The sequence below is a fragment of the Peromyscus californicus genome, unplaced genomic scaffold (assembly GCF_007827085.1).
Source record: "Peromyscus californicus insignis strain IS unplaced genomic scaffold, ASM782708v3 Scaffold_3__1_contigs__length_106647218, whole genome shotgun sequence".
Taxonomy (NCBI): domain Eukaryota; kingdom Metazoa; phylum Chordata; class Mammalia; order Rodentia; family Cricetidae; genus Peromyscus; species Peromyscus californicus.
This window is the reverse complement of record NW_026294551.1, coordinates 87148924-87176534: the sequence shown is the minus strand read 5'-3', so window position 1 is coordinate 87176534 and position 27611 is coordinate 87148924. Positions and strand designations below refer to the sequence as shown.

Genomic DNA, 27611 nt, shown 5'->3' with positions numbered 1-27611 from the left:
ACGGGAAAGAAAGCTGTGCCCTTTATGGGGTTCTTTAAAGCAGAAACAAAGCTGGGTCCATTTACAGGAAGGATGTGGTGACCAGAAAAACCAAAGCAGCTCTTTCACCCAAATGCAGGGTTTTGTCCGAGGGCTGCCTATGAGAATGATCTCCCCTCAGGACACCATCTCTTTCTGTTTAAGTAACACGCTCCTCTCTTCATTGCCCCACACTGTCAGGCAGAACTTCTACACAACTACCATGCTCCCCCGGTACGTTTCGGAGTATGTAGTGTGCAAAATGGGCTAATGCCCTTTCTGGAAATAGGTGCCACCCCTCCTAGCCCCCTGCAGTGGTTAAAACTGTCGGTTCTAAACCTTCTTCCTATTTGATTTCTAACCCCTTTCCCCTGATTTTTCTCATCGGCCATTTATCAGACCTGTGGCCAGACCCCATCTCCCTAGCAGCCAAAGATAACAGCAGAGGCTGAGAGGGTATTGGACAGAGGCTTGTGGTCTGGAGACCGACAGGCTTTGACAGGAAAGAGTGGGCCCATTGTGGCTGCGGAAGCCTCCAGGGCTGCCAAGATGCCTGGTGGAAATTGCATTAGTCAGATGACAGGACCTGAGCCCCCTCTGTGGAGGCTGATGGAGAACAGCCGAGTGGCCTGGGTGACACTGCCTGACCTCTGCCTGTCATCATGGGCTTTTGTTCAGCGCCCCGACTCCAGGCTGGAGCCCTGCTCATTGAATCAGGCCCGGCTGGGGGGCCTGCATCAGAGCTTATTGTGCACCAGAATTTACTTACGTCGGTTGTCGAAAGAGGAAACTGAATTTGAAATGGGGGAACCACTCTGCTAGGCAGCCCCCAAGGTGTCTAGGGCTCATAGGTACACCCTATCCCAACAGTAAGCCTTTGTTTGGAGCCTGAGAGTAGCCCAAGGCTAGCCCAACTGTCCTGAAGTTCAGCCAGCTGCTCAGAGTGCGTGTCACTTATCAGCAGGTGTCAGAAGAAGAAGGATGGATGATGTCTCTCTTCTGCTTTCTGATTTGCCCTCCTCCCGTTTTGCAAAGTGTCCCTATAGACTGCCCGAATTTCGGTAGAATGTGGCTGTCTGGCCTCTTCTTCCATGTATGTTTGAAGTAGCTTTTGAGGGGGTGTCTCAAAAATCAGCACGTGAGCATCCATCACCAATCTATCTGTGGGCGACCTCGACAAGGATGAGTTTCTCCTGCGGCCAGCAAGCTCTCCCAGGAGGACCTTGTGCCAAGGAAATTCCTAAGATGTGCCCCCAAGGGTGTGGACAGAGAAATGTGTTCTAGTGTTTCCTTTTTTTAAAAAAAAAATTCTTTTCACACTTTGTGTGTATGTGTGCATATGCACGTGTGTGCACATGTCTTGGCACATATGTGAAGGTCAGAGGACAACTTGTAGGAATCAGTTCACTTCTTCTACCATGTGGGTTCCAGAGATGAAATTCAGGTTGTCCGGCATGGTAACAAGTTCCTTACCTGCTGAGCCATCTTGCCCATCTATCCTAATGTTTCTTTACATGACAGAAGTTGAGCCAACACCCACTTTACAATTGCAGTCATACAATGAACCAACCGTATATGCAATTAGATGCTGTGTGGCCATTAAAAATATCGGCATTGATGTGCTTGGTGAAGACATAGACAGATGTTCCTAATATAGCATGTGGAAAACGGTTTAGAATAGGCCATACATTAGGAGGTCATGTCAGTGAAATTTATATGCTCTGTGTATAGTTGTTAGCAGTGGTTATGTCTATGGTTGGCTTTTTTCCTTCATTATTTGAGGGGTTTTCTTTTCAGAATCCCAGACATGTATATTTGTGTCTATGAGTATGTGCATATAGACACCTTTCATATCTGAAAATCAGCAGGGGCCGGCAGTCAGGCAGTGCCGTCTTCACACATGCGTCCCCTTCCCCCTGCCGTCTTTGAAGATGCTCCTGTAGCAGGTGGCTGAATGGGAATAGCCTTGCTGCTTGCAGTGTTTGCCAGAGCTCCCTCATCCGCCTGGGGCTCCGATGGGTCTTTATGGATTGATTACTCACTGAGATCCAAGCAGGCTTGAGGTCTGAATGAAAACAAACGCACGTGGTTGGTCTAGCAAAAACAGAGATGAAACCAGAGAACAAACCAAACCCAAAAGGTCTGCATGATTTTGGGGAAGGAAATCGAGGTGCTAGGGGATTCTTAAATCCTTCGATACAATTTGGGTTGGAGCCGGCCACACACCACATTCTTCCATACCTACTTCGAAGCAGCCAGTGTGTTGGTTGGCATCCCTCAGTGCAGAATGAGGGGTGAGACCCCTGTTTTGGATGGGATGTGTGGAAATGCATGAGTCCCTATGTCCCTATCAGAAAATCCAGTGACCAGGCTCAGTTCCAATCCCAAATGGCAAGAGCAGAGAATTTGAGCATCAAAGGACTGCCTGAGAAACGGGAGAGTGAGTGGTGTTGACCTTGAGTTAGGGAGGGATGTCTTGAGGGAAGGAGAGTAAGGGTCTTCTCTGGGAGGTGCCAGAACTTAATGGGGTGCAGTGTGTGTAACAAATAACCTGGAGTCTTGGCTCGTGGCCTGGAGGTGTGAGACCACCCATAGTGCCTGCCCTGAGGCAAACTGATCCCCTCCTAGTAACTATTTCTGCAAAAGTCCTCATTTGCAGAACAATGTATAGGCTTGTAACAGCCAGGGGCCTGAGACTAAACAGCCCTCAAACACTTCTGGTGGGCAGCCCCGGCAGCCTCCGAGGGTTTTGTTATCGTAATGAGATGCGGGAGAATGTGGTCTCCGTCTTTAACTGGTTTGCCTCTTCTCTTCTTGTTTAGAGATCTGAGCGAGAACCAGATCCAGGGCGTCCCGAGGAAGGCGTTCCGTGGCATCGCAGACGTGAAGAACCTGTAAGTGCTGTGTTTGTTGATTTGGAGCAGCTGGAGCTCACTTGGGCTCTCTGGAGTAAGGGGAGGGCACTTTAGGTGGCTTGGAAGGTGGAGAGCTTCACAAAGCCCTGTTCTTCCTGGGTCAGAGCCTGACTGCACCAAAGCTGCACGGCTGTGGTGCCAGCTAGCTTCTCCCACGGTCTTTGGTGGGAGAAGCTGGTACAAGGGTTGTATGCAATTAAGAAAATGGAAGGGAGAGGGGGAGGGGAAGAAGGAGAAGTCGTATTCCTAGTATTCAGTCAATCCAAGCACTAATGATGACGGGGATGGAAGTGACGCTGGTGGTGACAGGGATGACGACGATGGTGATAACGTCAGTGGTATCAACGGGCTGGACTCCAGCCCCTTATGATACAGCATTAAAACTTGTGTCCCAGGACCTTGGCGACACCAGTCCAAGTCCATTCCCACTGCACTAGACTTTTCATCCGTTGGCTCTTCACGTTTTATTTTGAAATCATTATTGATTGACAAGATGTCAAGAAATCATAGACAGGTCCCTGCACCAGTTCCCTAGTGGTAACGTTCTACTTAGCCCTAGTCCCATAGCAGCACAGCGAGCTGACCTCAGTGTAGTCCATGAACCTGAGTCTTCAGACGTTAGTTTCCTTTGCACAGAGCCAGAGCAAGTGTAAACAGCTCTGCACACTTTTACCACGGACACCTCCATGCACGGTCACCGCAGTCCAGAGGCAGACTTGTCCCAACACTCCGGATTTGAACTTGCCTAATAACTGTGATCGGTTCCTATGTGACTCCACAGTTCCCTGGCCCCTGCCTTTAGAAGGTTTGGGCTTTCTGAGTCTCTATAGAATGGCAAAGCCATTCTATGGGTTCAGAGCAGTTTTGGAGACGGGTACAGCGATACCGGGCTGAGCAAGCATGCCTGCCAGCCAGCCTCCTTCATTAGCTTCAATTCCATTTAAGCGGTCTTGTAAGAGACTAAAAGGGGAGGGGAAAAATCTACACCTGTCACTTTCCCCTGTGACAAATGGGGGGTTTTAGTTTGTGAACATAGCCAGGGAGCCAGTGATGGCTTCCAGATGCAGGCCATCTGCCTCCCCCGCCTCCCACCCTGGGGGCTGGGGCCTTGTGAAACCGTTGGTGTCTAGCATGCAGAGCACACAGAGGGCATGGACATCTTTGAAAGGTGAGGCACTGGGGGGTAGAGATGACTTTGCCAGGGCCTCTGGGACAAGGAGGCTGCCTGCTCCTTCCTCTGGGGACAGGAAAGAGTATGGGGCAGAGGTGCAGCCGGAGCACGTGAGTGCTCTGTTCTGTAGACAGGTAGGCCTTACGTAAGTAAGGCAGAGCTCCTGGGCTGGAGATGTCAGTAAGCAGCGGAGTACAAGAGCAAAGCCCTGGTTCTTACCCAGGGGTGGCACTTTTGCCAGCTTTTCCAGTATTTTGTTTCTTGGATTCTAAAAACTTAGGACTGCCATGAACTCCGACCAACCCATCGTCTTAATTAATATCCCAGAATGTCAGGACAAGTGAAAAACAGAGGTCCAGAGAGAGAGAATGACTAACCCGATGTCCATCAGCTTCCCGATGACTGAGCCCCAAGTTAACATTTTTTTTTCCATATACAGAATGATCTGTGTGGTCCCGTGGTGGTAACTTTACATGGATCAGTTAACAGACATACTGTAGTCATGTGTAAACAGGGCTGTGTAATTGTCAACTGCATTTATCATTCTCAGGAAAGTAATTCGGTCCCACAGTGGTTCCTAGTGGAGGAGCTCAGGGAACTTTACCTTTCCCTTGGAATATCTGTAACCATACAAAGGCCTCAGGAGTCAAAGCTTCAAAATTCCCCAAGTCAGTTCAGTAAATGCTGCCAGGCCTGTCTCCTAGAAGGAGCATATGCAAATACAGAACCAGCGTCCTTTATCTGAAAGGCTTGGGGCCAGAAGTGTTTAGAGTTTCAGATTTTGTGGGTTTTGAAATGTTTGTATAAGAGACATGGTAGAAACAGGACACAAGTCCAAACACAGAATCTCATCTGGGTTTCATATATACTCCACATGGACTGCCTGAAGGTCATTTACGTACAGTAGGTAGGGTTTTTTGTTTTGTTTCGAATTTTGTGCATAAAACCATTTTCCGGTATGTAATTTCCATCTGCGATGTGCTAGGGACACGCAGAAAGTTTCAGATTAGGGATGCTCTACCTGGCTATAAGACTCGGGACCTGAACACAGGACTTTTCCTCTCTTTGGGTTACAGTCTTTACCTCCCTGTGGTCCTGGGAGGGAAACAGACTCATCACCTAAAGGAAGAGTTTTTAAAAAGAAAGAAAAGAAAAGAAAACTAACGGAGGATGGAGTCCTTCACTCTCCTGTTCAGTTAGCAATGTACACATGGGGCAAAACCTGTAAGGGCCCAGAAATGTAATTCCTGTTCTCTCGTGGCTTCCCACATGACCAGGGACAAGAAAGATGTGTCCTGAAGAGGATGTTCAGTGAAATACTGATAGCGTGAAAACTAGCGCGTGAGGGGCTGAGCAGCGTGAGGGGCTGTGGGAGGAAGAAAATAGTTTTAGGCAACAGCAGCCTAGAGGTTAAGAGCATGGCTTGGTTGTCTGATAGAATTATGTATGAATTCCATCTGTTTTGGTAGTGGGTCTGTGACCTTTGGTAAATGCCCTGACACCTCTGAGTGTGAGTTTCTACTACTGTAACATGAGGCTAATAATCGGTCTTACCTCCTAGGGGTTTTGTGAAGGTTAATAAAGTAATGCGTATGAATAACTCTGTGCAGTGCTTGACGCATGATGGTGTTTCCAGCGTTCTACCTGCTGTGGCTGCTACATTCCTTTGTGGTTGTCATAGTGGCACAGGCTGTATTTGTCTGGGCCTAAGCGATGCTCAGAATTCACAGAGTACACTAGGCAGGCAGGGCAAACAAAGTATAGGGCGAAACTGGAGAAGGGGATGTGTCGAGGGCAGATACGGAGACACCTCATGCGGCTTTTATCCTGAACGACTATGGATAGGAAAGCATGCAAGAAGGAGATGCTGGGGGTAAGAGATGAAGTTCTCTCCAGTCCACGATTAGGGCTGGAGCTCGGGAGGGAAGGAAAGAGATGAGAAACTAAAAGGAGAAACCAGGAGGGACCACACCAGTAGAACTTGGTGTTTGGTGAGTCCTTAGGGGATGGGGAAAGAGTGTGAATTGAGGAAATCCAGGCTCGGACACTACAGTAATAGCCAGTTCTCATAATCATTTGCCCATGCGTATGTCAAGATAAAATGTGAAAGAAAAAAAAAGATAAAATGTGAGCTCCTGATAAATGCCATTTTGGGGCAAGCAGCAGAGAGTCATGTGTGTGGATCTGTGAGCTCTGCCTTCTCAGAGCTTTTGTTTCATAGAGACCGGAAACTCAGGAGGCAGAGCCAGGCTTGGAGGATCAGGACTTGGGCAGTCACCGTGTTGGGTGTGCAGGGATGTCCTGTCTTCCTCCATGGACAGTGTGAACAGAACACTGGTGTGCTAGAAAATGGAGGCGTCTGCCATCCTGTCTCGTTCTTTCTGATTGAGGGAATTTGGCAAAGCCACACTACCTCCCTGGACTTTTCTCAATTTTAATATGAGGGAGGTAGATCAAAGGATCCTATAATCCCAAGAGAAAATGCCAAGTGGGTAGTTGGAGGTGCAGGACGGGAGTTGACTGCAAGTTCATGGGGGATTGGCATCTGGGCAGAGGTAATAGTGAGGTGGAGCATTTAAATATGCATCTGGGGCCCGAGGGTGCACCTCAGTGGTAGAGTGCATGATTTGCATATGCCAGGCCACCGTTCTGTTCCCTTCACCACTCTGAGGAGGGGGAAGGGAAGGGAGTACTGGTCCATGGGCAACAGGAGGCACTTTTGAAAAGTGAAGTTTGCAGAAGACCCATGAAAGAAGCACACTTCTCCTACACCTGGATCGCCCACGTGGAGCTTGTTGGCCTTGTGAATCATCAATAGCCACATTTCAGGCTCAGGGAGGAACAGCCTTGGCTGCAGACTGTTGAAGAACAGGCTCTGGACCCTCCCCGTGTGCCTTGGGAAGTACACTGCTGTTGATCTGTTACCTTGTGTAACATGTGACCCAAAGACGAACTATTGGAGCTCTCTACAAGCTTCAAACCAAATGATATGTGAAATGACGACTGATTGGACCTATCCGTGGCGCTATATGCTGCATTATGAGGAGAAAAAAAAAAATCAAAGACCGGCTGGGATTTTTAAAAGAGAGTTCTGGAATGTCGAGATGAATTCCCTTTGCTTGCCCTCGTGTGCCTTTCAAAATGAAAGAACTTGTGGCAACCCCGTTTTTCCAGATGACACAACTAGCTTCCCATCAATGTGTGCGATTTAGTAACAGCTGGCAGACAAAATTAAGGTTAAGACTTTGCAGCCGGACTACAATTAGTACTCTGGCTAGCTATCCTTGAACTCCAGACAGGATCTACCCTTGGTCTTCCCCTTGCAACCAGCCCAGCAACAGGAAGAATGCAGAGTAGCCAGATACACTACTCCAGAATGCACCGGGCAGGGAGGAAAGCATGTGACTTTCGTTGTCGTTTTCAGAACAAAGGCAGCAGTGTCTGAGCCCTATGGAACTGGGCAGCCCCTGGCATGCCACTCGTGCTGAGGGACTTGGTACCCTGCCCCTCCCCCATCGGCAGAGGGAAGCCCCTCACCTGGTCCTCTAGAGAAGACAGTCATTAGTCTCGGGGACTCCACACCGTGCAGCCCCTGCAAGCTGGATGTACGTACGGTCTAGTCCCATTCTCCACAGCCTGTCTGGAAGAAGAGGAGGTACTAAGCTGCGAAGCAAACAAACTGATCTGGAGGAAAGACCGCAGAAAAAGCTACCTGTGTGCTGTCATTCCCTGGGCTAGTATTAAATACCTACTGTGTGCAAGCACTTATGCTAGGTTCTAAATGAAGATGCAGCAGGAAGGCCAGAGAAATCAGACAGACACAGCCAAGGCAGGAAGAGACGACCTGGAGACAGAGATGACAAGCCACTATCCAGCAGTAAGTGGGAAGACTCAGCCCCCCTAGAAACTGTTTTAAAAAGAAATGTCCCCCTGGCCCTGTCTTTCTCAGCAGTCATGTTTTCCTCCGTGTTTAAGTTTCTATTGGCGAGGACTCTGTAGGACACGCATTCCAGAAGGGAAAATCAATAGCCCCTGTCTCTGCCAGCTAGCAGAATTTGGAATTGACGGCTTGAAAACAAAGCCAAGCAGGCAGTCTTTGTGTTCTCTAGTTAGGCTGCGCTACAGTGGAGATTAATGAGAGCTGTCTCCACCCCACAAGAGGGTGAGGGAGGAGCAGGGAGGGACACTAGCCCCCATTTGGGGGGCATCTTTGCTGGCAGATCATTCTGTCACTGTTCCTGGGCCAGCACCTGTACCCCTGATCCCCCCCAAACCAAAGCTCTGCGCAATCTGTGTCCCTCAGCTCAGCTCATGCAACCCTCCCAGTCCATTTCCATCCCTTGGTCACCACAGTACCATCCTGCCTCCGAAACGTTGCTCTTTGCTGTTCTAATTGCACAGGATGCTGGGCTGTTGCACATCCACTCCTGATTCTTCCGGTTCGGCCCAAAGCCGCCTTCCCAGACCCACCTAAGGCAGCTCCCCACCCCTGCTGCCCTCCATATTTATCCCATTACCCAGTATGTTTCTTCAGAGCACTTATCAACCCCTGAAATTAGCTTGCTCGTATGTCAACTTGCTTCTGCATGTCTCACAGAACCAGCCTGTATAGACACAGTCTGCCTGTCTCCATCACCGAGATGTTCACAGTGTCCTGGTGGTTCATGGCCAGAGGATAAGGTTGATCAAAACCATCAAAGGTACAAATAGGTCCATTGTCCCACTGATAGTGCTGGCGGATATTAACTACCAGAATCCCTGTGCAAGTGTTCCAGTGTTTCATACAAAAATAATGTTACAAGAGGAATAAGACCATCCTTGTACTTAAAAGGTTCAGAGCTTGACAAGAGGATGGACTTACGGACTAGCATGTGTGGGCCATGGTCAAGGGCTCTGTTGTCATTAGTTTCTGTTGTCAACCTGACACAACTATGAAATGGGAAACCTCCATGGAGGAATTGTCTCCCTTGGATTGGCCTGTAGGCATACCTGTGGGCATTTTCTTGTATAGGAGGGTCCAGCCCACTGTGGGTGGTGCCATCCCTAACCAGGTGCACCTTGGCTCCATAAAAGGAAGACAGCTGTATGTTAGCCTGGAAATATGCCAGTAAGCAGCCTTTCTTCATGGCCCCTGCCTCTGTCCATTCCTTAGTTCCTGCCTCAGTGATGTAACCTGTAAGCCAAATATACCCTTCCCTCCTCAAGTTGTCTTTGGTTGTTTTTTGGTTGTTGTTTTTGTTTTTGTTTTTGTTTTTGTTTTTTTAATCACAGCAACACAAAGGAAACTCTGTCAGTTTCATTGGGTGTAAGGGAAAGGATGTGGAGACTCAGAAAACCAGTCTGATTCTGTCTTTACTCCAGAGGTGGCATGTGCTGGGTTTTGAAGGATGAGTAGGAGTTCACTCAGGACCAGGGTAGTCCCAACACAAGGAACAGTTGTGTGTAAAATCACCTAGCAGTGTGTGGAAGAGTCAGTGTTTGTCAGAGATGTGTAGCTGGGGAGAGGGACTTGAACACCGGAAGCCAAAGTGACGAGGCGTCGAGAGAAGCTTTGTGAGATTGTCACGGAAGAAAGGTGGTTCCAGAGTCAGTGGGCAGGACAGACTTTTCCAGAAGAGAGTAAAGCTGGAGTGGTCACTACGGAGATTTGAAAGTTATGGGAACCTGATGGGGAAAGCAGACATAGAGGCTACCAGGGTTTACTTCAGTGACGGCAACCAGTTTATCAACTGGAAGCAGACGTGTGGGCGCTGTGCAAGTCACCTCCACAGATGCTGACCCATGGGAACAGTGCCTGTCCCTCCTGGGCGGGGGGCCAGGGGGCTGTGACTGAAGAGGGATTTGAGATTCCTTGTCCCAAGTTATGGTTGTGTCCGTGACTGTCCTTCCCCAGTGGCCTGCATGGTACATAAAGACAGAGCTCAAGTCTGACTTTCAAGTGGGTCTCTGCTTGCCACATAGTAAGTGCACAACAAACAGTGAGTGGAGGGTGGGTGACTTTCAGCAGAGCCTCTGATGTATAGAGAACAGCCAAAGCCCTCACTGGGAAAGCATGATTGTGTCTTAGAAGCAAAGAATGAAATCGAGGCAGCGAGAATAAGCCCAGAGAAGCCTTTGCGGTTTTCAGGATAATGGAGACCATTATTCTTGATCTAGCATTAAAATTTATTATCCAGGATAATTTTTCTGTGGGCCAATTTAAAAAAAAAATTGCCTCAGATATTTAACCCCCTTAAGCACAAAGTCCACAGGAAGCAAGGGATTTTAAACAAAGATCTAGGATGGAGTCCTGTCTCCCGCTCTCCACCTTGCCAAGGAAGCATAAGGCCTCCAGGCTCCTTAGACTTGGACCCAGGGGTCTTATGAGAATTTTGCTGTTGGCCTGAGCCCTGCCTGGAGACTAGTAGATTAAATGAGAAATGCAAAGGGCTTAAGAAGAGATGAGTATTCCTGTGGACCTCACACTTAGAGTCTGGGAGCTATTGATGCTCAGATCCTTGGTCGTGTTGGTGTCGATTGAGTGTACTGATTAAAAAGAGGAGTTTTACAGTAGAAAAAAATGAGGATTTCTTTTTCCAATTCTAGATTTTTCTGCTTGCTCTCTGTGTACTTTGGACAAGCTTATTAACCATTCTGAGCCTTTGTCTTCTGCTGTGTAAAACATTTTTAAAAGACCCAGTGACGGGTGAAGCCAGGAAGCTGTGGACCTCTCCTTTGTGTGATTCTTTACAGTCTACACCAAGTCCTTGTATCATCTTGTTTAATTGTCACCACAGTCTGATAAATGGGAACTTGGTTTTTCATTAGATAGAAATGGAAATGGGCCCTGAGAGCTGTTTCCAGGCAAGAGAGCTGGTCCTGGCAAGACTGGAAAAGGTTCCCAGGATGGGTGTGGGTACAGTTAGTGCAGGCCTGGGGAAAGCTCTCAGTCCGGTGGGTCGGATTGAGTAAGTCTTGAAGGAAACAATGGATTCAGATCAGCTGGAAAAGTATTTCTCTCCCTGCTCCAGCCAAGACCTAAAGGTAGGCTGTGACATCAGCCAGTGGCAAGGGTTTCTAAAAAGACCACCAAGATAGCGCCAAAGCTATCTTTATTTTATGTATTTATTTATTATTTTATTAATTTATTGTTTATTTTGTTAATAGACTATGTAGTTCTTATTTTACTCCTCCACTCATCCCTCATTCCTTTTTATTATTTTTATGTATTTATTTTGGTTTTTTTTTGAGACAGGGTTTCTCTGTGGAGCCCTGGCTGCCCTGGAATTCTCTCTCTGTAGATCAGGCAAACCTTGAACTCAGAGATCCGCCTGCCTCTGCCTCCCAAGTGCTGGGATTAAAGGCGTACGCCACCTTGCCTGGTGGGGACTCTGTCATTCTTGAGAGCACACTTAGGTCCACGTAAAGAATGTGTGGAGAATTTCTCAATCCTTGCAGCCGTCACAGCCTCGAATACACACAGTGATTGCAGACTTGGTTACTCAGAGCACTGGTTTCTAGTGAGGTTCACTAGATGCTGTGCATTCTGGGGGTGTGGACAGATGTGCAGCAGCCATCAATATCAAGCAAGAGTGCATTCAATGCTCTAAAAACTCCCACTCATCCATCTTTCCATTGCAGAACCCCAGAATAGGTTCTTCCAAAGTACCCATAAATCCCTTCATGCTTTCACAGCCCTTTGCAGTAGCATATATATATATATATATATATATATATATATATATATATATATATATATATGCTTGCAATATTTATATTATATATAAACAGCTTATATATTATATAAGTTTTATATATATAGTTATATAGTTATATATATTCCGTTTTTCAAACAGTTAAAACAGGCATCTTAGGAGCTGGGAGATTTGCTCAGGAGTAGAGCAAGTGCCTAACATTCCTGGAGCCTGGGCATGCTCAGAGTGAATCATCAGCAGAGCCAGGACTAGACCCAGTTGGAGTCACTGGCATTGAAATCTGTCTCTCAGTGATGACTAGTGATCTAAAGAACCCACCAGGACAGGGATGTCATTGTTCCCACTGAGATGGGCGGATGACAGGTGAGAGCCATGCTTGCATTCAAACCCTGACTCCTGCAGCCACGTGATAAGCCTATTACACAACTCTTTCTTTGCACCAGCTTCTATGTGGCAGCTGGAAATAGTTCACACTACTGGTGATCTTATGGAGAATAGTCAGGCTTTTCTGCTTTTGTCCCATTCCCAGTGAATTAATTTGACCCAGTTTATTACATCTAATGACTGAATATTCTCTTCCCAGATGAATATAATACAAAGAAGGTCATATCTACAGAACCCTGGCCCCAAGACAGACCTAATTTTTAAAAACAATTTTATCAGGCCCCTCTCATTTCTTTCAGGGCAGATGTCCCACCCAGACCTATGACTTGTGGTGGGTCAGAGGAATAGACAGCCTGTTTCCTCATCCACCGAGTCCTTTTTCCTGTCACCACTGAAGCATAGAAAATTCCTGATGGCAGTGGCACACACCTTTAATCAGCACTCAGGAGGCAGAGGCAAATAGATCTCTATGAGTTCAAGGCCAGCCTGGTCTACAGAGTGAGTTCCAGGGCAGGCAGGGCTACACTGAGAAACCTGTCTCAAAAATAAATAAATAATAAAATAAAGTACTAGAAGAACCTGGCAGTACTAAGTCTAGTGCAGCCTGTGTCAGAGTGGATAAGACACACACACACACACACACACACATACACACACACACACACGTACACACACACATATACACACATACACACACACACGTACACACACACATACACACACACACACACACACACACACACACACACACACACACACACCCCTCAAAACTGTCCACATCCTGATCCCTGGGTAAGTGAGACTTTGTAGATGGGATTAAATTCAGGATCTTGAAATGAATATATATTATCCAGGATCGTTGATGTGGGTCAATATAATGGAAAAGATCTTTAGATGAGAAAAGGCATTTCCAGAAGAGAGAAAAGGCCCAATGCTCAGGATGAGGACAGCCTGGGTCTTAGACAGCCCTGTCTGTAAGGATTGTCCCCAAGAACCTCCAGAAGGAACACGGTGCTGCCCACCCCTTGGTGCTAGCCCACTGCACTTCCCATGGGAACTCTGACCTCCAGGACTGAAACTCTCATGTTGTTTAAAGGTCCTGGTACTAATGCTGTCCTTTATTTGTTGCGGACCCTCTTGCCTCAGTTTCCTTATCCGTTAAACTGTTGACATAGGTCAAAAAATTGCAAGTCTTGGTTTTAACGCTTCAAAAACTCACACATGACAGTCATTTTTGCCATGATTAGACATTAGAGATCAACATGAGATTTTTGTTGAACAAAGAGCATGGGTGTAGGGTATACTTGAAAAATCACAGATAATCATTGAGATCTGTTCAGATGGTCAAGTCTGATGGTTCTTTGAAAACATCTTCCGTTGGGGAGAGATAGGTTTAGTCACTGAGGTAAACCCAGCAGCAGAGTTGCCAGGCAGCAGAAAGGAGAAGTAGGATTGTCCCAGGCCTCTGGTCACCTTGTTGGGCTTCTTGTCACTCAACTCCAGGGTTGGGGAAGAAGAAAGACAGGTTGGATGCTGATGAGCAGGTGATGTGTCTGGAAAAAAACCAAGGGCTCCACCCATCTTGGGCACTGGTTAGAGATCTGCAACTTGGTTAAGTTTAGCCCACTCTCCCACCCCGCCTCTCTTCCATTAGCTCTGGACAAACTGCTCTGCATCTTGGGAAAATGGCTGGTCCTAGAAAGAGAGTCCTTCACAGATCCGCCAAAGAAAACTGGGTCGTCTGGGAATCACACTGCTCTTGCTGAGTGAATAAAGGAGCTGTCTGTGCAGTATCCTGTACAACAGCTCTTAGGACCTGTGATCTGGGTGCAGACATTGCTCAGGGGGCACAGGGTTCCCCTCCCTCCCTGGGAGCTGGTGTTTCATAGCAGACTCTGGTATCAAAAGCAGCATGACCATATGCAGGACACTGCCATGCCAGAGTCAAGGACTTTGGATCGGTAGCAAGCCTTCAGCCCTAAATGAATGTGGTAGGTGTGTTCATTTCCATCCACAGCAAGTATTTGCAATTGTTAACAGTCTCTCTGTAACCAGTCCTCAAGCACAGGTGTCCAAACCTCAATTACTTTTAATTGCAGGTGATGAGTCCTTCAAGCAAGGAAGCCAAACCATTGAGTGCCAGTGGCTAAGATTTGGTGTACATGGTGTGTGAATAGTTCAGCAACACATCTAATTAGCATTCTGTTATGGAAGCTGCAGTCTCTTTGTGCTCATAGAGAGGATATTTGGGAGGCTTGGGGGATGAAGTATTTGAGGATCCTATGACAGCTCATAACAACCCCAAATATTCCTACCTCCACCTGCCCACACACAGAATCAATAGAGACAACCTAAGAAAGGACAGTTTGGGTCAAACAGAATTTTTCAGTCTTCTTGGTCAGTCATGAGTCCTGATGGAGCTCTGCTGATTCTTTTTAACAACCGCGCATTCAGTCTTCATGACAACAAGGTTGTGGTCATTACCAGCTGACAAGTGATAAACCTGTAAGGCACGGGAATCAAAGTGATGTGTTCTATTGGTGAAATTATTAAGGCCACTCCACGTAGTTAAAAGGGAGGTTTATTTAGTTACGTAACTTACAAATGAAGGGATAGGTAGGTTGCAGGGTCTGGGAAAGACGTAGTGCAGTCCGGCGGTGTTCTCTGGAGAACTCTGCTCGGTCTACCTCCAGCGTCCAGGGTCTAGGAACCAAGAGAGCCAGAGCATCCAGATCTCGAGTCTTCAGGGTCCTCTCTTGGCCCTGCCTTGTAGGCGTGACAGTTACCGAAGCCTCAATGGGGGTTGGAACTTCCAAATCAAGGTTGGAATGGCTACCCACTACAGTGTCCAGAGTCACATAGCTAAAAAGTGACTGAGCTGGGGTTCGAACTCAAAGCTTAGATCTAGACTCTGTAACTGCAGCCACTATACTACACTGACGAATGAACTCATGTCATTCAGACACTGTGGACCAAACCCACTTCTAACAAAATTGTATTTCTTTCTTGTGGAGTTTCAAAAATCAGTAGAGCTGGGCATGTAGTTCAGAGGTAGAGCAGTGTCTTAGCACCCACAAGACCCTGGATTTGATGCCCAATGTGCGTGTGCCCGCATGCTCACATACACACACACACACACACACACACACACACACACACACACACACACACACACACACACCAATGACTTTTGCTTAAGGACATGAGCTTCTGGTTGCTTTGGAAAAATCAAATGTCTTAACAAACACTGGATGCCCATCCTGTGTGGCAGTAATAAACAGAACAACAGAGTAGTAGGTTCTCTCTTCTGTCACTTGTCCTACAAACTTCTAGACAGACCTGCTCATACAGACACACTTAAAGGGAGAGTCTCCAGTCCACCTGCCCCCTAGAAAGACCTGATGCCTCTGATAGGGTCGCTGGGCCTTCTCTGTGCTTGCCAGCTGCTGGTTCTCTGACCCTCTAATTTTCCTCTCTGCACCTTGATCTCCTCAAAGAAATAAGGCTGATTAGCTCTTGCCCAGGCCACAGGTCTCACTGTAACTGAATGAGATGACAAGAGGGAGGAACTTAGCCCGGAATGTGGCACCAAGAAATGCTGAATGAATAGGAATGCTCTGCACCCTGCTCCCCATTCACCCACTCCCCTTGATGGAAAGCACATCATCCCACAGTCGAGCCGTTGACTTCTGGACTCGGGATTTGGTCTTGGGCACTTTCTCTGAAGTGATGTGTCAAAGTTAAACCCTTCAGTGAAGGATTTTACACTCAAATCCTGCAAGTTGACACATGTCACATGGATACAGCAGGAGTGCTGTCTGAGGAGTAACTGGCTGACTGGAGATGTGGGCTCTGTGACCATTCCAGCCACTCACGAACAGCAGAACATAGTGTTTAACAGTTTGCATTTTTTTGAAAGAAGTAAAACAACTTTCTGTATTAAACATCTGGTTTTGAATGTTTGCTCCTAATGCAAAGTCTTTTTTTAATTATTTGTTTATTTTTGTAATGCCGGGGATTAAATAGGGCTTTGTGAGTTCAAGGCAAAGACTGTACCAACCAAACCACATCCCCAACCACAAAATCTAACACTGAATGTGAGGCTAAGGGGTAGAACACTTACCTACATTTGAGAGGCTCTAAGTGTGATCTTCAGCACAGGAGGGAGGGAGGGAGGGAGGGAGGGAGGGAGGGAGGGAGGAAAGGAAGGAAGGGAAGGGAATCTGAATACTGAGTGCTACACCCTGAAGGCGAAATCAAATCACCAGTGGTCAGATTCAGCCACAGCTCTGACTAGGGCTCACCTCCTACTTCTGGGGCCAACCTTCTGCAGATGGAGGAAGTACCTAAAGGTTTTTAACAGTCTGCCTTACAGTCAGCCCCAGGTGCTGATAATCTAACCCCTGCTAATTTGTTGGCAAGTCACGATGCCATGTTCTATAAATCAATTAAAGTCCGTGTGTATCCAAAGGCCTTGAAGGAGTGACATTGGTGGTGGCCGTCGATGACTGGGAAAGCACTGATTCAGAAGCAGATGCTCTGGAAACTCAGTCATGGGGACTTGTTCATCATCCTCAGCATGAGTGACTCCGGTATTGAACATTCTGTACCAGGAACTGAGTTGATGGCATTAAGACTTGTACCCGTCCCATTGCTGAAGCGAGGGATTTTGTCCTGCTTCTTTCCAAGTCACACAGCAGTGGTCGCTGTCACTTAAGCACCCCCAGGACTCTTTTCATCTCAAAGGGACAAAGCATGTTCTTCATCTCCACTCATTATTTATTTCTAGAAGGTGTTGCTCTGAATGAACTCACTTGTGTGGCTGCGCTGTCACCTGCAATACCTCGTCCTCTCATCCTGCCACCAACTGCCTCTTTGCAAAGAGTAATGAGAACTCAGAAGTCCTCCGCACGCCTTCCTTTATCCCTGACTGGCTCTAGAATTGCTCTCTATTATTTGTTTTTGTTGTTTGTTTCAGAAATGGGTATCCATTAGCTCAGGCTGGCCTTGAACTCACTATGTGACTGAGGTCATCTTCAACTTCTGATCCTCCTGCCTCTCGTTCCCAAGGGCTGGGATTGCAAGCGTTTATCAACACCCTGGCCACGCACAGGTAGGATTCCTGCAATGTGTTTTGAAAATGACCAGGTCCAGAATCTTCTGCATCCTGTTAGAGCTGTAATTCTTGAGCTCTGTGGATGGATGGATGGATGAGTGACAGCTTCTGGTCAAGGGCCAGAAGTCTGCACTGTCACCTGATTTAGAAGCAGATGCTTGTAAGACTCAGTCATACAGACTGCTGTTAATCGTCCCCAGCACAGGTGACTGGGAATTGAATTTTGTCTACCAGGAACTGGGATGGTGGCTTTAGGGTATGGACCTGTTCTCTCTCTGGCCATAAAGTCTTTGGGGCTGAAATGGAGAAGGACCTGAGTTTAACAACTGTCCTCCCCACTGATCTTGGGCAAGCATTGGATATCTCCATGTTTTCTTGTCTTTTTCTTCATAAGGACTGCGGCTAAATCTATGTCTGGGCAGTGCTTAGGTGGTGACACAGCATCTCAACTGCAGATTCCTGTTCTTTGACCAAGTATTGTAACAACCCAGTGGGGTAGGCAGGATTACCACTCTTGAAGATGAGGAAATTTAGTCTCAGCAAGGTTGGGTGATGGTTGGTCAAGAGTCATTCGGCAGAGTGGATATATAATCCACCTAGATGTTACTCAAATTATTAATGATACTTTTTTACATTTTATTTATTTATTTTATTGCACATTTATCTGTGTGAGGGTGTCGGATGCCCTGAAACTGGAGTTACAGATAATTGTGAGCTGCCATGTGGGTGCTGGGAATTGAACCCAGATCCTCTGGAAGAGCAGTCAGTGCTCTTAGCTGCTGAGCCATCTCTCTAGCCCCCTTCATGATTCTTAAAACACTGGTGGAAATCAGTCCGGAATTAAAACAAGAACAGAGCAACCTGGATGGCAGCAAGCTGACCCCAGACACACTGGGAAGTGTTGAGTGCGCTGACTGTGTGCCGTGGGCATCTGCCCAGGACTGAGGGAGACAGGGACAGTGGCTCACACTAACTCCTCTGTGCTCATTACCCAAGCTTTTGTTGATCTGAATTGTCACTCCCTGGCCATGTGGTCGGAGGGGAGGTCCCATTCCTGACAAAGGATTCCGGACTGGTGGGGAGTTGCTTATGTGGAGCACAGCCATAGAACAATGCCTTCTTTCAAGGACTCAGAGGTTTTTGCTCCCCTCAAACAGTGGAGGTTGGAGGACCTCCGCTTTTCTCAGGAGTCTGTTAGAGTTCCTCCCCGTGAGCACCCACCAGCTGTGGATAGAGTCTGGTCCTCTGTTCTCTGGATACCAGAACTGCCCCTGGAGAACTAAACTCCGTCAGACTGGGAGCCGCTGCCTTCTGCCTGAGGCCAGATTAAACCCTGTATCTCACAGAGAAAAGGCAAGGAGCCTTTAAAAAGTCTCCTCATGGCTGCTATGATCGTACATGGTGGCATACGCCCATTATCTCAGTGCTTGGGCCTCAAGTTTTGGGCTAGCCTGGACTGCATAATAAGATGGGGCTGGGGGGTGGGGTGCTGTCTTTCTCCTTTTCCGTTACTCTGCCAGGACTGTTTGCTTTACACTTGGTGTGGGAAGGCAGAGGGACCCTTGTTCTTCCTAGGACTGAGAAAATATCTGATAAGGGAATAAAACCATTCAGAATGCGAAAGAAGAGATTTGTAATGTTTTTTTTTAAGTTTAACAAAATACAAGCACCCGCTTGGTGAAAAATGAAATAAAATAAAACAAAAAGTGCGTCTAAAAGCTTGAAAATCATTTCTACATGTGCACATACTGACATAGGGAAAAGCCAGAGAGATATAGAGCTGGCAGTCATTATCAGTACGTAGTAGACATTTAAGTGGCTTTGTTTTTTAAGCAACTTTATTAAGGTATAGTCCACCTTTGATTAAAAAAAAAAAATGCACTCATTTTTGCCATGCAGCTCAAGGCATTTCACAAATGGACCGTCCTGAAGACACTACTAAGAATGCCTCTGAACTACCACACAGCTCATCCCACCCCATGCGGGGATCCCGCCACTCCATTCGTTCACTATATTTTTACCTATAGAACTCCTTCCGTAAAAAAAATCCCTTATCATCTTTACTAGCTGGATTCTTACACTTAGTATCATGTTTTCAAATTTGCCTTACATTTACGGCCAGCATTGTTTTTATGGCTGAGTCGTATTCCGTTGTGTGAAGCTGCTCTCGTTGGTAGGCATCTAGGTTGTTTCTAAGTCTGGGTTTTTATGAATAAAGCTGCTGTGGGCACACAGTTTAAGTCTTTGTGTGGCTGTATTTGCATTTCTCCAGGGTACATAGCCCCTCTTTTTTTTTTCTTCTTTATTTAGTTTCTTTAATATTTCCGCAATAAACATATATAACAATGACGATAAATATCGGAGTAGGGAAAACCTGTGCTGTGTCTCCGTTTTAGAAAACTAACCCAAGTTGGCAAAGAAAGCCTCAATCAATATATATTGGTCATGGCTGCCTTGATTCTGGACAGCACATCCAACTTCTTCCCTTGAAATGTAGAGGTGATTAAAAAGCTGGGTTTTTTTTTTTTCTCTTTTCTTTTCTTTTTTCCTTGAATGTTTAGTAAGAATTTACAGCACACTGAACTGAGAAAGCAGAAGGCAACCTTTGACCCTGGCGCCAGGAACAACAAGCTAGTGTAACTCCCTTAACAAGTCAGCTAGTGGCAGCACCCAACATACCTGGGTCCTGCACACCATCTACGTAGTTTTCATAAATGTACTTTAATGCTCTCATAAGGCCCAGTAATGGTAATGTATATGAGTCATTGGTAGAGAAAATGTCTTGGGAGATACCAAAATCCCTGTCCATGGGACTCTAGGTAAATGAGCTGTGGTATGCTCATTCATTGATTGGACTACTATAGGATATTTTAAAAGGGTAAGATAGATCATCAAGTCTGACATAAAACAGCACCTAGAGTTCACGCATTCGAGGACAAAGTATGAAGTGGTCTGAACAGACCTGTGACTCTTGTGTCTGTGAGATCTACATCATCCAATTCTATAAGTATGGATTGAAAATATTTAGGGAAAATTGTGTCCATGTTAAACATACATTGAATTTTTCCTTATCTCCCCAAGCACTCTAATAAAGGCTTACACAGTATTTACATTTATTGCTTATTGTGAACAGTTAGAGGTGGTTTAAAAAAAGGATTGAGTGGGTTTATGTTAATACTGTACCATTTTATATAAAGTACTTGAGCACTATAGGTTTGGGAAGGAATCACTGGACCTGTATGTGTTCTTCTGGGCTTTTATATATGTGAAATATCTGTGGACAGTTTCCCAGGGAACCTTTGGTTATACCTTCTTGAAAGGGAAACGTTGTTACTGGAACATGGGCAGGGGGTGCTGTTTTCCCCCAGTCTCCTTGACACACTCCAGAATGTTCCTTTATCATACATATCTGTTTATATGTTAGATAATTTTGTTTATTTTTAGCCCAAAGGAAGGGAACATTTCTGTTTCGCCCACTTTGCTGGCATCAATGCCATGGATGTCATTTTCCCAGCCAGAGCTCATAGGCTTCTGAGGCGACTGTACCCAAGCCACGCTGCCACCGCTGACCTCCATAATTGGAGACTACGGTCACTGTCATCTGCGTAAACATAACCACAACCAAGGTGTGGCTCCTTGTTTCCAATGAAAGGGATTATTTGTATTCCACAAGCCTCTCTGATTGTGGCCTTGATCAACCCTGAAATATCTTTCAACAACGAATCACCAGCAGCCAACCCCATGACCTTTGGAAAATGAATTTGCTTGCCGTTGGGCTGGCCCCAGTTCTCTTACCCAACTAAAATGTCAATTAGATCACCGCTGGATATCGCTTTGTCTGCTTAAGTATATTCGGCTCACAGACTCGGAAATGGTAAATGTTTGCTTGTGTCTTTCTAAAAAAAAATAAGACACCACACCCAAATTCAGCCTATGTCCCTGGCTCTGTGTAGTTCCTGGGGGGAAGGGGGAGCCAGCTCATTGACTTATGGGAAAATACACACGCTGAACCATTAGGCAAATTCAACATAACGGGCTGAATAGATGTGGGTCTGAAGGCTGCTGGCTCATAGTAGGTCTGCTTAGCTCCTAGCCCATATTGGTACCAAAGCCCAGACAATGAAGGAGGACCTGACTTCCTCTTAGGAGATCTTCAGGCATTATAGCCAAAAGAGAAAAATGAATGTGAGAGAGGTGTGGCCCACAGCACTCACTAACAGTAAAGAGGAGGACATCACTGCGTGCTAAGATCTTAGTTGATTCTGACCAGCTTTTGGAATGTCGACTACTCAGCTTTTAGGACGTGCCACAGGGGTTGGAACACGAAGAGTTTTCTGAGGTTGTCTTGAAGAGAAAGCTTCCATTCCTTTAATCCGCCCTTTCTCTCCTGTGCCTTACTTTAAATATCCCAAGGGAGTCCTTTGCCCCATGTCAGCCGAAGGCATGTTGTCCAGCCGCATGAAAAATAATAACAGAGTACAAAACCCCAATTCACCTCTGCAGCTTCACTGGGTGGGAAGTGGAGTTGGGATCTTTTTGAAGTCTGTCGCCCATCTTGCTGCTGCTCACCGAGACTCCAATACTGGTCCAGGGGTTCTGGCTTTGACTATTAAATGACTAACTCACTGTGTGCCTGGAGCCTGGATGGCTTCCACCGGACTTCCTTGGATAGACTTTCTATATCCTACACCGTCTTCAATGGTGGCTGCCACTGGAGTTCTGTTTGGATGCTTTGTACAGTTGCTTCACAGTGTTTGTGCGTCCAGCAATTTGAATGGTCCTTGGTGTAGCAGCCAAGGATGTAGCTCCATGGTAGATCCCCAGCACGGCGAGAGAGAAAAAAATCAGGTTAGAGGTGTGGCTCAGTGGTAGAGCGCCTACCTAGCACACATAAGGCCTTTGCTTGATCTCCAGCATCACACGCGCGCGCGCGCATGCATACACACACACACACACACACACACACACACACAAAGATGGAGCCCACGTTAAGAAATACAACTGAGACGTAGATGTGCAGATTTCCTTAGTTGTCATGCAGAAGACGAATCTTCTTGGTGAGCTACCAATCCAAGACCCTTTTTCTGGAATTAGTTCCTTAATGCAATTAGATTTCCAAAAATGATTTTCTTCTTTGCCGTTTTACTGCTGAAGTGGGCATGGGAAGAGCTTTTATGATAAGTGACTTGGCAAGCACACCGTTTCTTTACTGCAGCCAGCCCTTCTGCCTAGTGCTTTGTGGGGCTTGGAATTCACCTCCCTCCACTGACTCATAGACTTAACAAGCTAGAAAGGGTTTTAAGAAATGAACCACATGGTCCAAATTTCTCCTTTTACAAGTTGGAGATTAAATTTGCCCAGGACTATTCGGACAGTCAGCAAGAACTGTGCCAAACCGAGGCTTCCTTTGATTCCTGGTGTTAACTCATAAAGGCGACAGGACAGTGACATGGAGAGATCAGTGTCACTGAAAGGCACTTCCGTTATGACTAACAGCCTTCATGGAAATGAAGAGCCTGGCGTCATGTGCAGGGGTGTGGGACGCTCCAGGAGTGGCCGAGAGAGAAGCAGTGGGGTGGGGAGGATGGTGGTGTCCCAGCTTTTATTGGAGTTTCCACTGAAAAACTAGGCCAGGCAGGGAAGCAGCCCAGGACTGGCTGATCTGGACAATTCCAGCAGGGATGGAGATGTGGGGACTGGCCCCAGGTGTATGATACCTGGCCCAGGACTTGTTTGGAAAAGAGGAAATCCTGGCTTATTGTGTGAGGATTGGTTGCAGGAAGTGATTGGGAGCACAGGCTCACAATGGGTTGGTTTGTGTCTGCATGATGGCCTCACCCTCAGCTGTTTCCTACCCCTAGGAATTAACCAGCTCTACAGGGGCATTCTCCCTGCCAGCAAGCCTCCACTTTGTAAAAGGAAGCCATCATAAGACACAGGAAATAAAAACTGTATTATCTCAATTCCTACCCTCTGAGCCCCTGCATTACCATATTGAAATCCAAATTAAATTGAAAAAGCCAAGCATACCCAAATTCTACGGCATTTCAGACTTGAAGCTACAGGTTATCATCATGTACAGCCTTATTTTTCTCAGTTTCTCACATGTCACTCCCCGTCTCCCCCAGACCGTATGATTAGAGATTAAGAACCCAGGCCTGACTTCCCTGTTGAACGCCATTTTAAGATTTTTAAATAGTTTATCCTTTCTTCTGAGCCTCATTTTCCTCTTCCTTTGGAAGTACTGAACTTAGGACCAGTGATCTCCAGTTGCATCTGACACCATATACTATGAGTCTACTGCCATAATCCCACCCCTACCCCTGTAAGGCTGTAGTCTTCTTTAGCAACATTGAAGGCCATATGAATGGAAGGAGAGTGCTTTTCTGGCTAGCCCTCCATTGGTATGCAAAATACCCAAGGTATGTAACTCACAAAGAGAAAAGGTTTATTCTAGCTGATGATTCCAGCAGTTTCTTTCCAAGATGGAGGAGTTCCATTACTTTCGGCCTCTGGAGAGGGTGACACACTGTGGTAGGGACATGACAAAGCAAACTTCTTTCCTCCAAGCCAGGAAGTGAGAAAAACATCTCTAGAAAGAGTTCAGGGCCCCTCAAGTCCCTTTGAGGGAATGCCCTCAATGACCTAATGGCCACTCACTAGACTCTGCCTCCTAAGGTTTTCATCACTTCCCAACGGTGTCACCCTGGAAATCAAGACTAAATACACAGATAGATGTTTGGGGAAAGCTCATCCAGACCACAGCACTGTAATGACTTAAAGGCAGACAGGTAAGTGGGTAGGTAGGCAGGGACGTTTCCTAAGAAATCTCCCTCATTGTAGGTGAGACCCAGGCTCAGGAAGTAAGCCCGAGGACAGTAAGTCCTTGAGAAAAGAAAACATAGAAGTCCCGTCACAATTTCACCTTTCCCATCTCATCCTACCTGAAGCCCTCTCCAAAACCAAAAAATGTCATCTCCTACACACCTTCTGGATTCCTTTTGGAATATGTGAGCCAGGGAAGAGGACCGTCAGATCTCAAGTTGGGCAAATACAGAGACAGCACCTTCTGTCTCCCTGAAAAGTAGTTGTCAGAAATCTGCCATTCACTCAGGGTCTCTAAGTGCTCTGTCAAGCTTTAACTTGATTAAAATTGAAAACCACATTGCTTGAAAACCAAACGTGAAATCGAAATCTCTTTACTCGGCGCTCTTACATTCCAAAGCCCAGGCTTATGGATTATCCTCAGTTAATTTATGCCATCCTTGTGCCATACATTAATTTTGAATATATTTGTTGAAAATTTCCTGTAGCTTGCATTTATGGTTGTCAAAGGGGCTTTTATCTTGAAAAAAATGGTGCTGGTTTTAATTACAATTCTAAATAGCTTCATAACCATCGTGAACCCTGGATTTACATCATCGTTATGACAGCCGCGCAATTCCCGCTTTATTGATTTTGTCATTTGCTTCATTACAGTTAATGCAAGCCCTTTGTACAGAGACAATTCTGGGCTGCTTTCTTCTCGGAGGGTTGATATAGAACAACTTGGTGGACGCAGACCCCATCCCCCACCCACTACCTCCACCACAATGCTGACCCAAGGAAAAACATCAGGACGGGAGACATTTCCAGAGTGACTATCTATTACAGGCAAAGGAAATGTTAGCTCTGATTATCCAACCCTTTCCTCGGATCGGGTGCATTCCCACTTGCCCGTTCGTAAGTGGGGACACCCTCAGCCTCGTTTACCGTCTGTTTAGAGAAAACCCACACTCGTGGCCACCCCCAACACATTTCAGTCCTTGCTCCCAGCCTGGACAGAGGTCTAGAAGCCAGTGCGGTGGGGACATGGAGAGGCAGTAACCAAACTGAGATTAATCTCAGTATGTAAATGCCCAGGAAAGCGAGTGAGTTAGCCAGGGTGGAAATGGAAGCCTCGGGCGATGAACTTGAACAAAAAGGAAATAGAATTGGGGACACTGAGTATAAGAAGAAACAGCATGTCTGTTTGGAGCCATCGCCCGTGAGTTCCTGAATGCCAGGGACAGTTAAGGGCACTACAAAGCTTCCGGGAACCTAGTAAGTAAGGGAGACCCCTGAGGGATGGATGCCAAGGCTGGGATGCTGTTAACTTCTCACATTTGATCCAGAAATGAAGATCTTCTTTCCCAGTTTCCTCTTGAAACAGCTTACTCTTTCACAACCAAGACTAGTAAGGGAGCTCACCTCTGGCTAGGGTGTGAGAGTGGAGCGAACTTTCCAGAAAGAGCAGTGTGAGTCTAAATCCTCTTCAGATGGGGGTGGCAATCCCATCAGGTCAACTTGAGGGATGAATGTCAGGTTTGATGACTTTTTGTTTCCGTGGCATCTCCAAAACTTCTCAGTGGACCACTGGGCTTGAGGGTGTCACCTGGGGTGGTTTCTCACTCCTCCAATCTCCTTTTCCAAGTATTCTACTGGGTGGGAGTCCAGCCTCAGCTTTCTAAAACGTGCTGACTTATTGCATGGTCTCCCAACTATGGGTGCTCTTCTAAAGCCTTCCCTATGGCTCACAGGAGGAAGAACACTGCTCCCCAAGACATGCGGAAGCTACTCGGGGAGACTTTTCAAGGAAGGAACTATAGTAGCCTAGCCACTTGTTCAGAACCCCCCCCTGTAAGGATGCGGACACATGAAAACCGCTCTCCTCCGTGCTAGTACTCCAGCAGGTGCTGTGGGGGCTTCTGGGCTGTGTCTTTTTCCAGGGAGCAGTTTGGAAAACGTTAATACCACATCCATTTATACTTCTGTTCTCTTCCAACCTACTGTTCAGGCCTCCAAGGCATTGGAGCACCCTTGGCTTAGCTGTTCCAAACAGGAGGAAGCTCACACACTTTCATTCTCAACACGCTGCATTAAAAATAAGATCTAGCTCATCACAGAGTCCCCAACGGCGGAGTGAGAAACACCCTCCCGTGCACATTGGGGCTTAGGTGGGAAGTCAGTGTCCCAGAATGTCACTTCTGCAGGGGCCTCAGAAGTCATACATCTTATGCCTTTGCTTACTGAGAGGGACATTTTAGGAAAGCCACAAGCCAGCAAGGCAAAAGATCCTGGCCACCTGATTCTTCAGCAAACTGCCTGCTTGTTGGTTGGTTGGTTGGTTTGGTTTTTTCCACTAAACGCTACCATCTTAGGTAGAAACTCGAGCGCTGGCACTGTACCCTCCTGGGCAGTGCATTCTTACCCTCCGTTCTTAAGTGCCGACAGTAGCCTCCACGCCCTTTTCTAGATTCATAACCCTCAGGTCCTGCATCATAGCCCCATGTGGAAGCAGCCCCAGCTGGGTGAGGGTACCCAAGAAGAAACCATCTCACGTAGCCTGAGAGTTTGCAGTCTCTTCTCCCCTCTGTTTTCTTCCCCTAGCTTCTGTTTCAACATTTAAAAAAGGAAAATCTTTCAGCCCAGTGACGCTAATGTGGCGGTTCCTGAGTCCTGGAGAAAATTGGTGACAGCCTTAGGGAAAAGAGTTGTCACTTTCACTCAGCCCTTTCTCCTATCTCTTCCTCATGGGGGCTTCTAGTCATTCAGACCAAGGGCGAGGCAGGGAAGGATTTCTGGTCACTGGTGGGTCTCCCTCTGCACCGAGGGTAACCGCCTCCAGGCCGCTCTCCTCAGAGGAAGGAAGCAAAGAGCCGGTCTGTGTGAGCACAGAGCAGCTGCTTCTGAAATGCAAATGCAGTCTGCAGCATTGTCCACGCTGGACACCACTGGAGGGATGGAGAGGGGAGGCAGCCGTGTGGCAAGGGCAGGTTAGCAGCTGGCCCAGCACACTTGATACTAGACTTGGGAGTCTAGCGAGCGGTCTTCTACCCTCCCATCAAGCCTCACCACCCCCACCCCCACCATTCTCTCTGTGTATACAGTTCTTTCCTGAGTGCAGAGTAACTGGCAGTATCCCCAGAGCAAGCTAGGAAGAAAGCAGTTTAAAAATTACTATAAATAATCCCCCAAAGTAGGTAGATTAAATCCCCTCTCCGTATTTCTCTCCTGGTTCTCTTCTGATCTTTGTGCTAACATAATTCTGTTTGCACCCAGACAGAAGGGGTTTGCTGTCTTATTGTACCCAGTCAAAGGCCTGTCCCAGGCCCCCCTACGTCTCTGTACAATATTGTCACAGGGAAATGACCCCTGCAGTGTGATGTTCTAACAACACTCCTTGCTATGGAAAGAGTGAGCGTCTCTCTTCCTCAGTCTCTATCCCTTTTCTCCCAGCTCAAGGTAAAATTCACACACATACACACACACACACACACACTCACAGAGAGAGA

General features: G+C 46.8%; 1 protein-coding gene across 1 annotated transcript in view; it reads left to right on the top strand.

Annotated features, from left to right (window-relative positions):
* Slit3 (slit guidance ligand 3) overlaps positions 1-27611 on the top strand; it is a 595024-nt gene that overhangs the window by 386255 nt on the left and 181158 nt on the right. The window contains exon 5 of the mRNA XM_052758587.1: positions 2841-2912. Coding sequence (XP_052614547.1) covers positions 2841-2912 — 72 coding nt within the window. The remainder of the gene's footprint in view (positions 1-2840; positions 2913-27611) is intronic.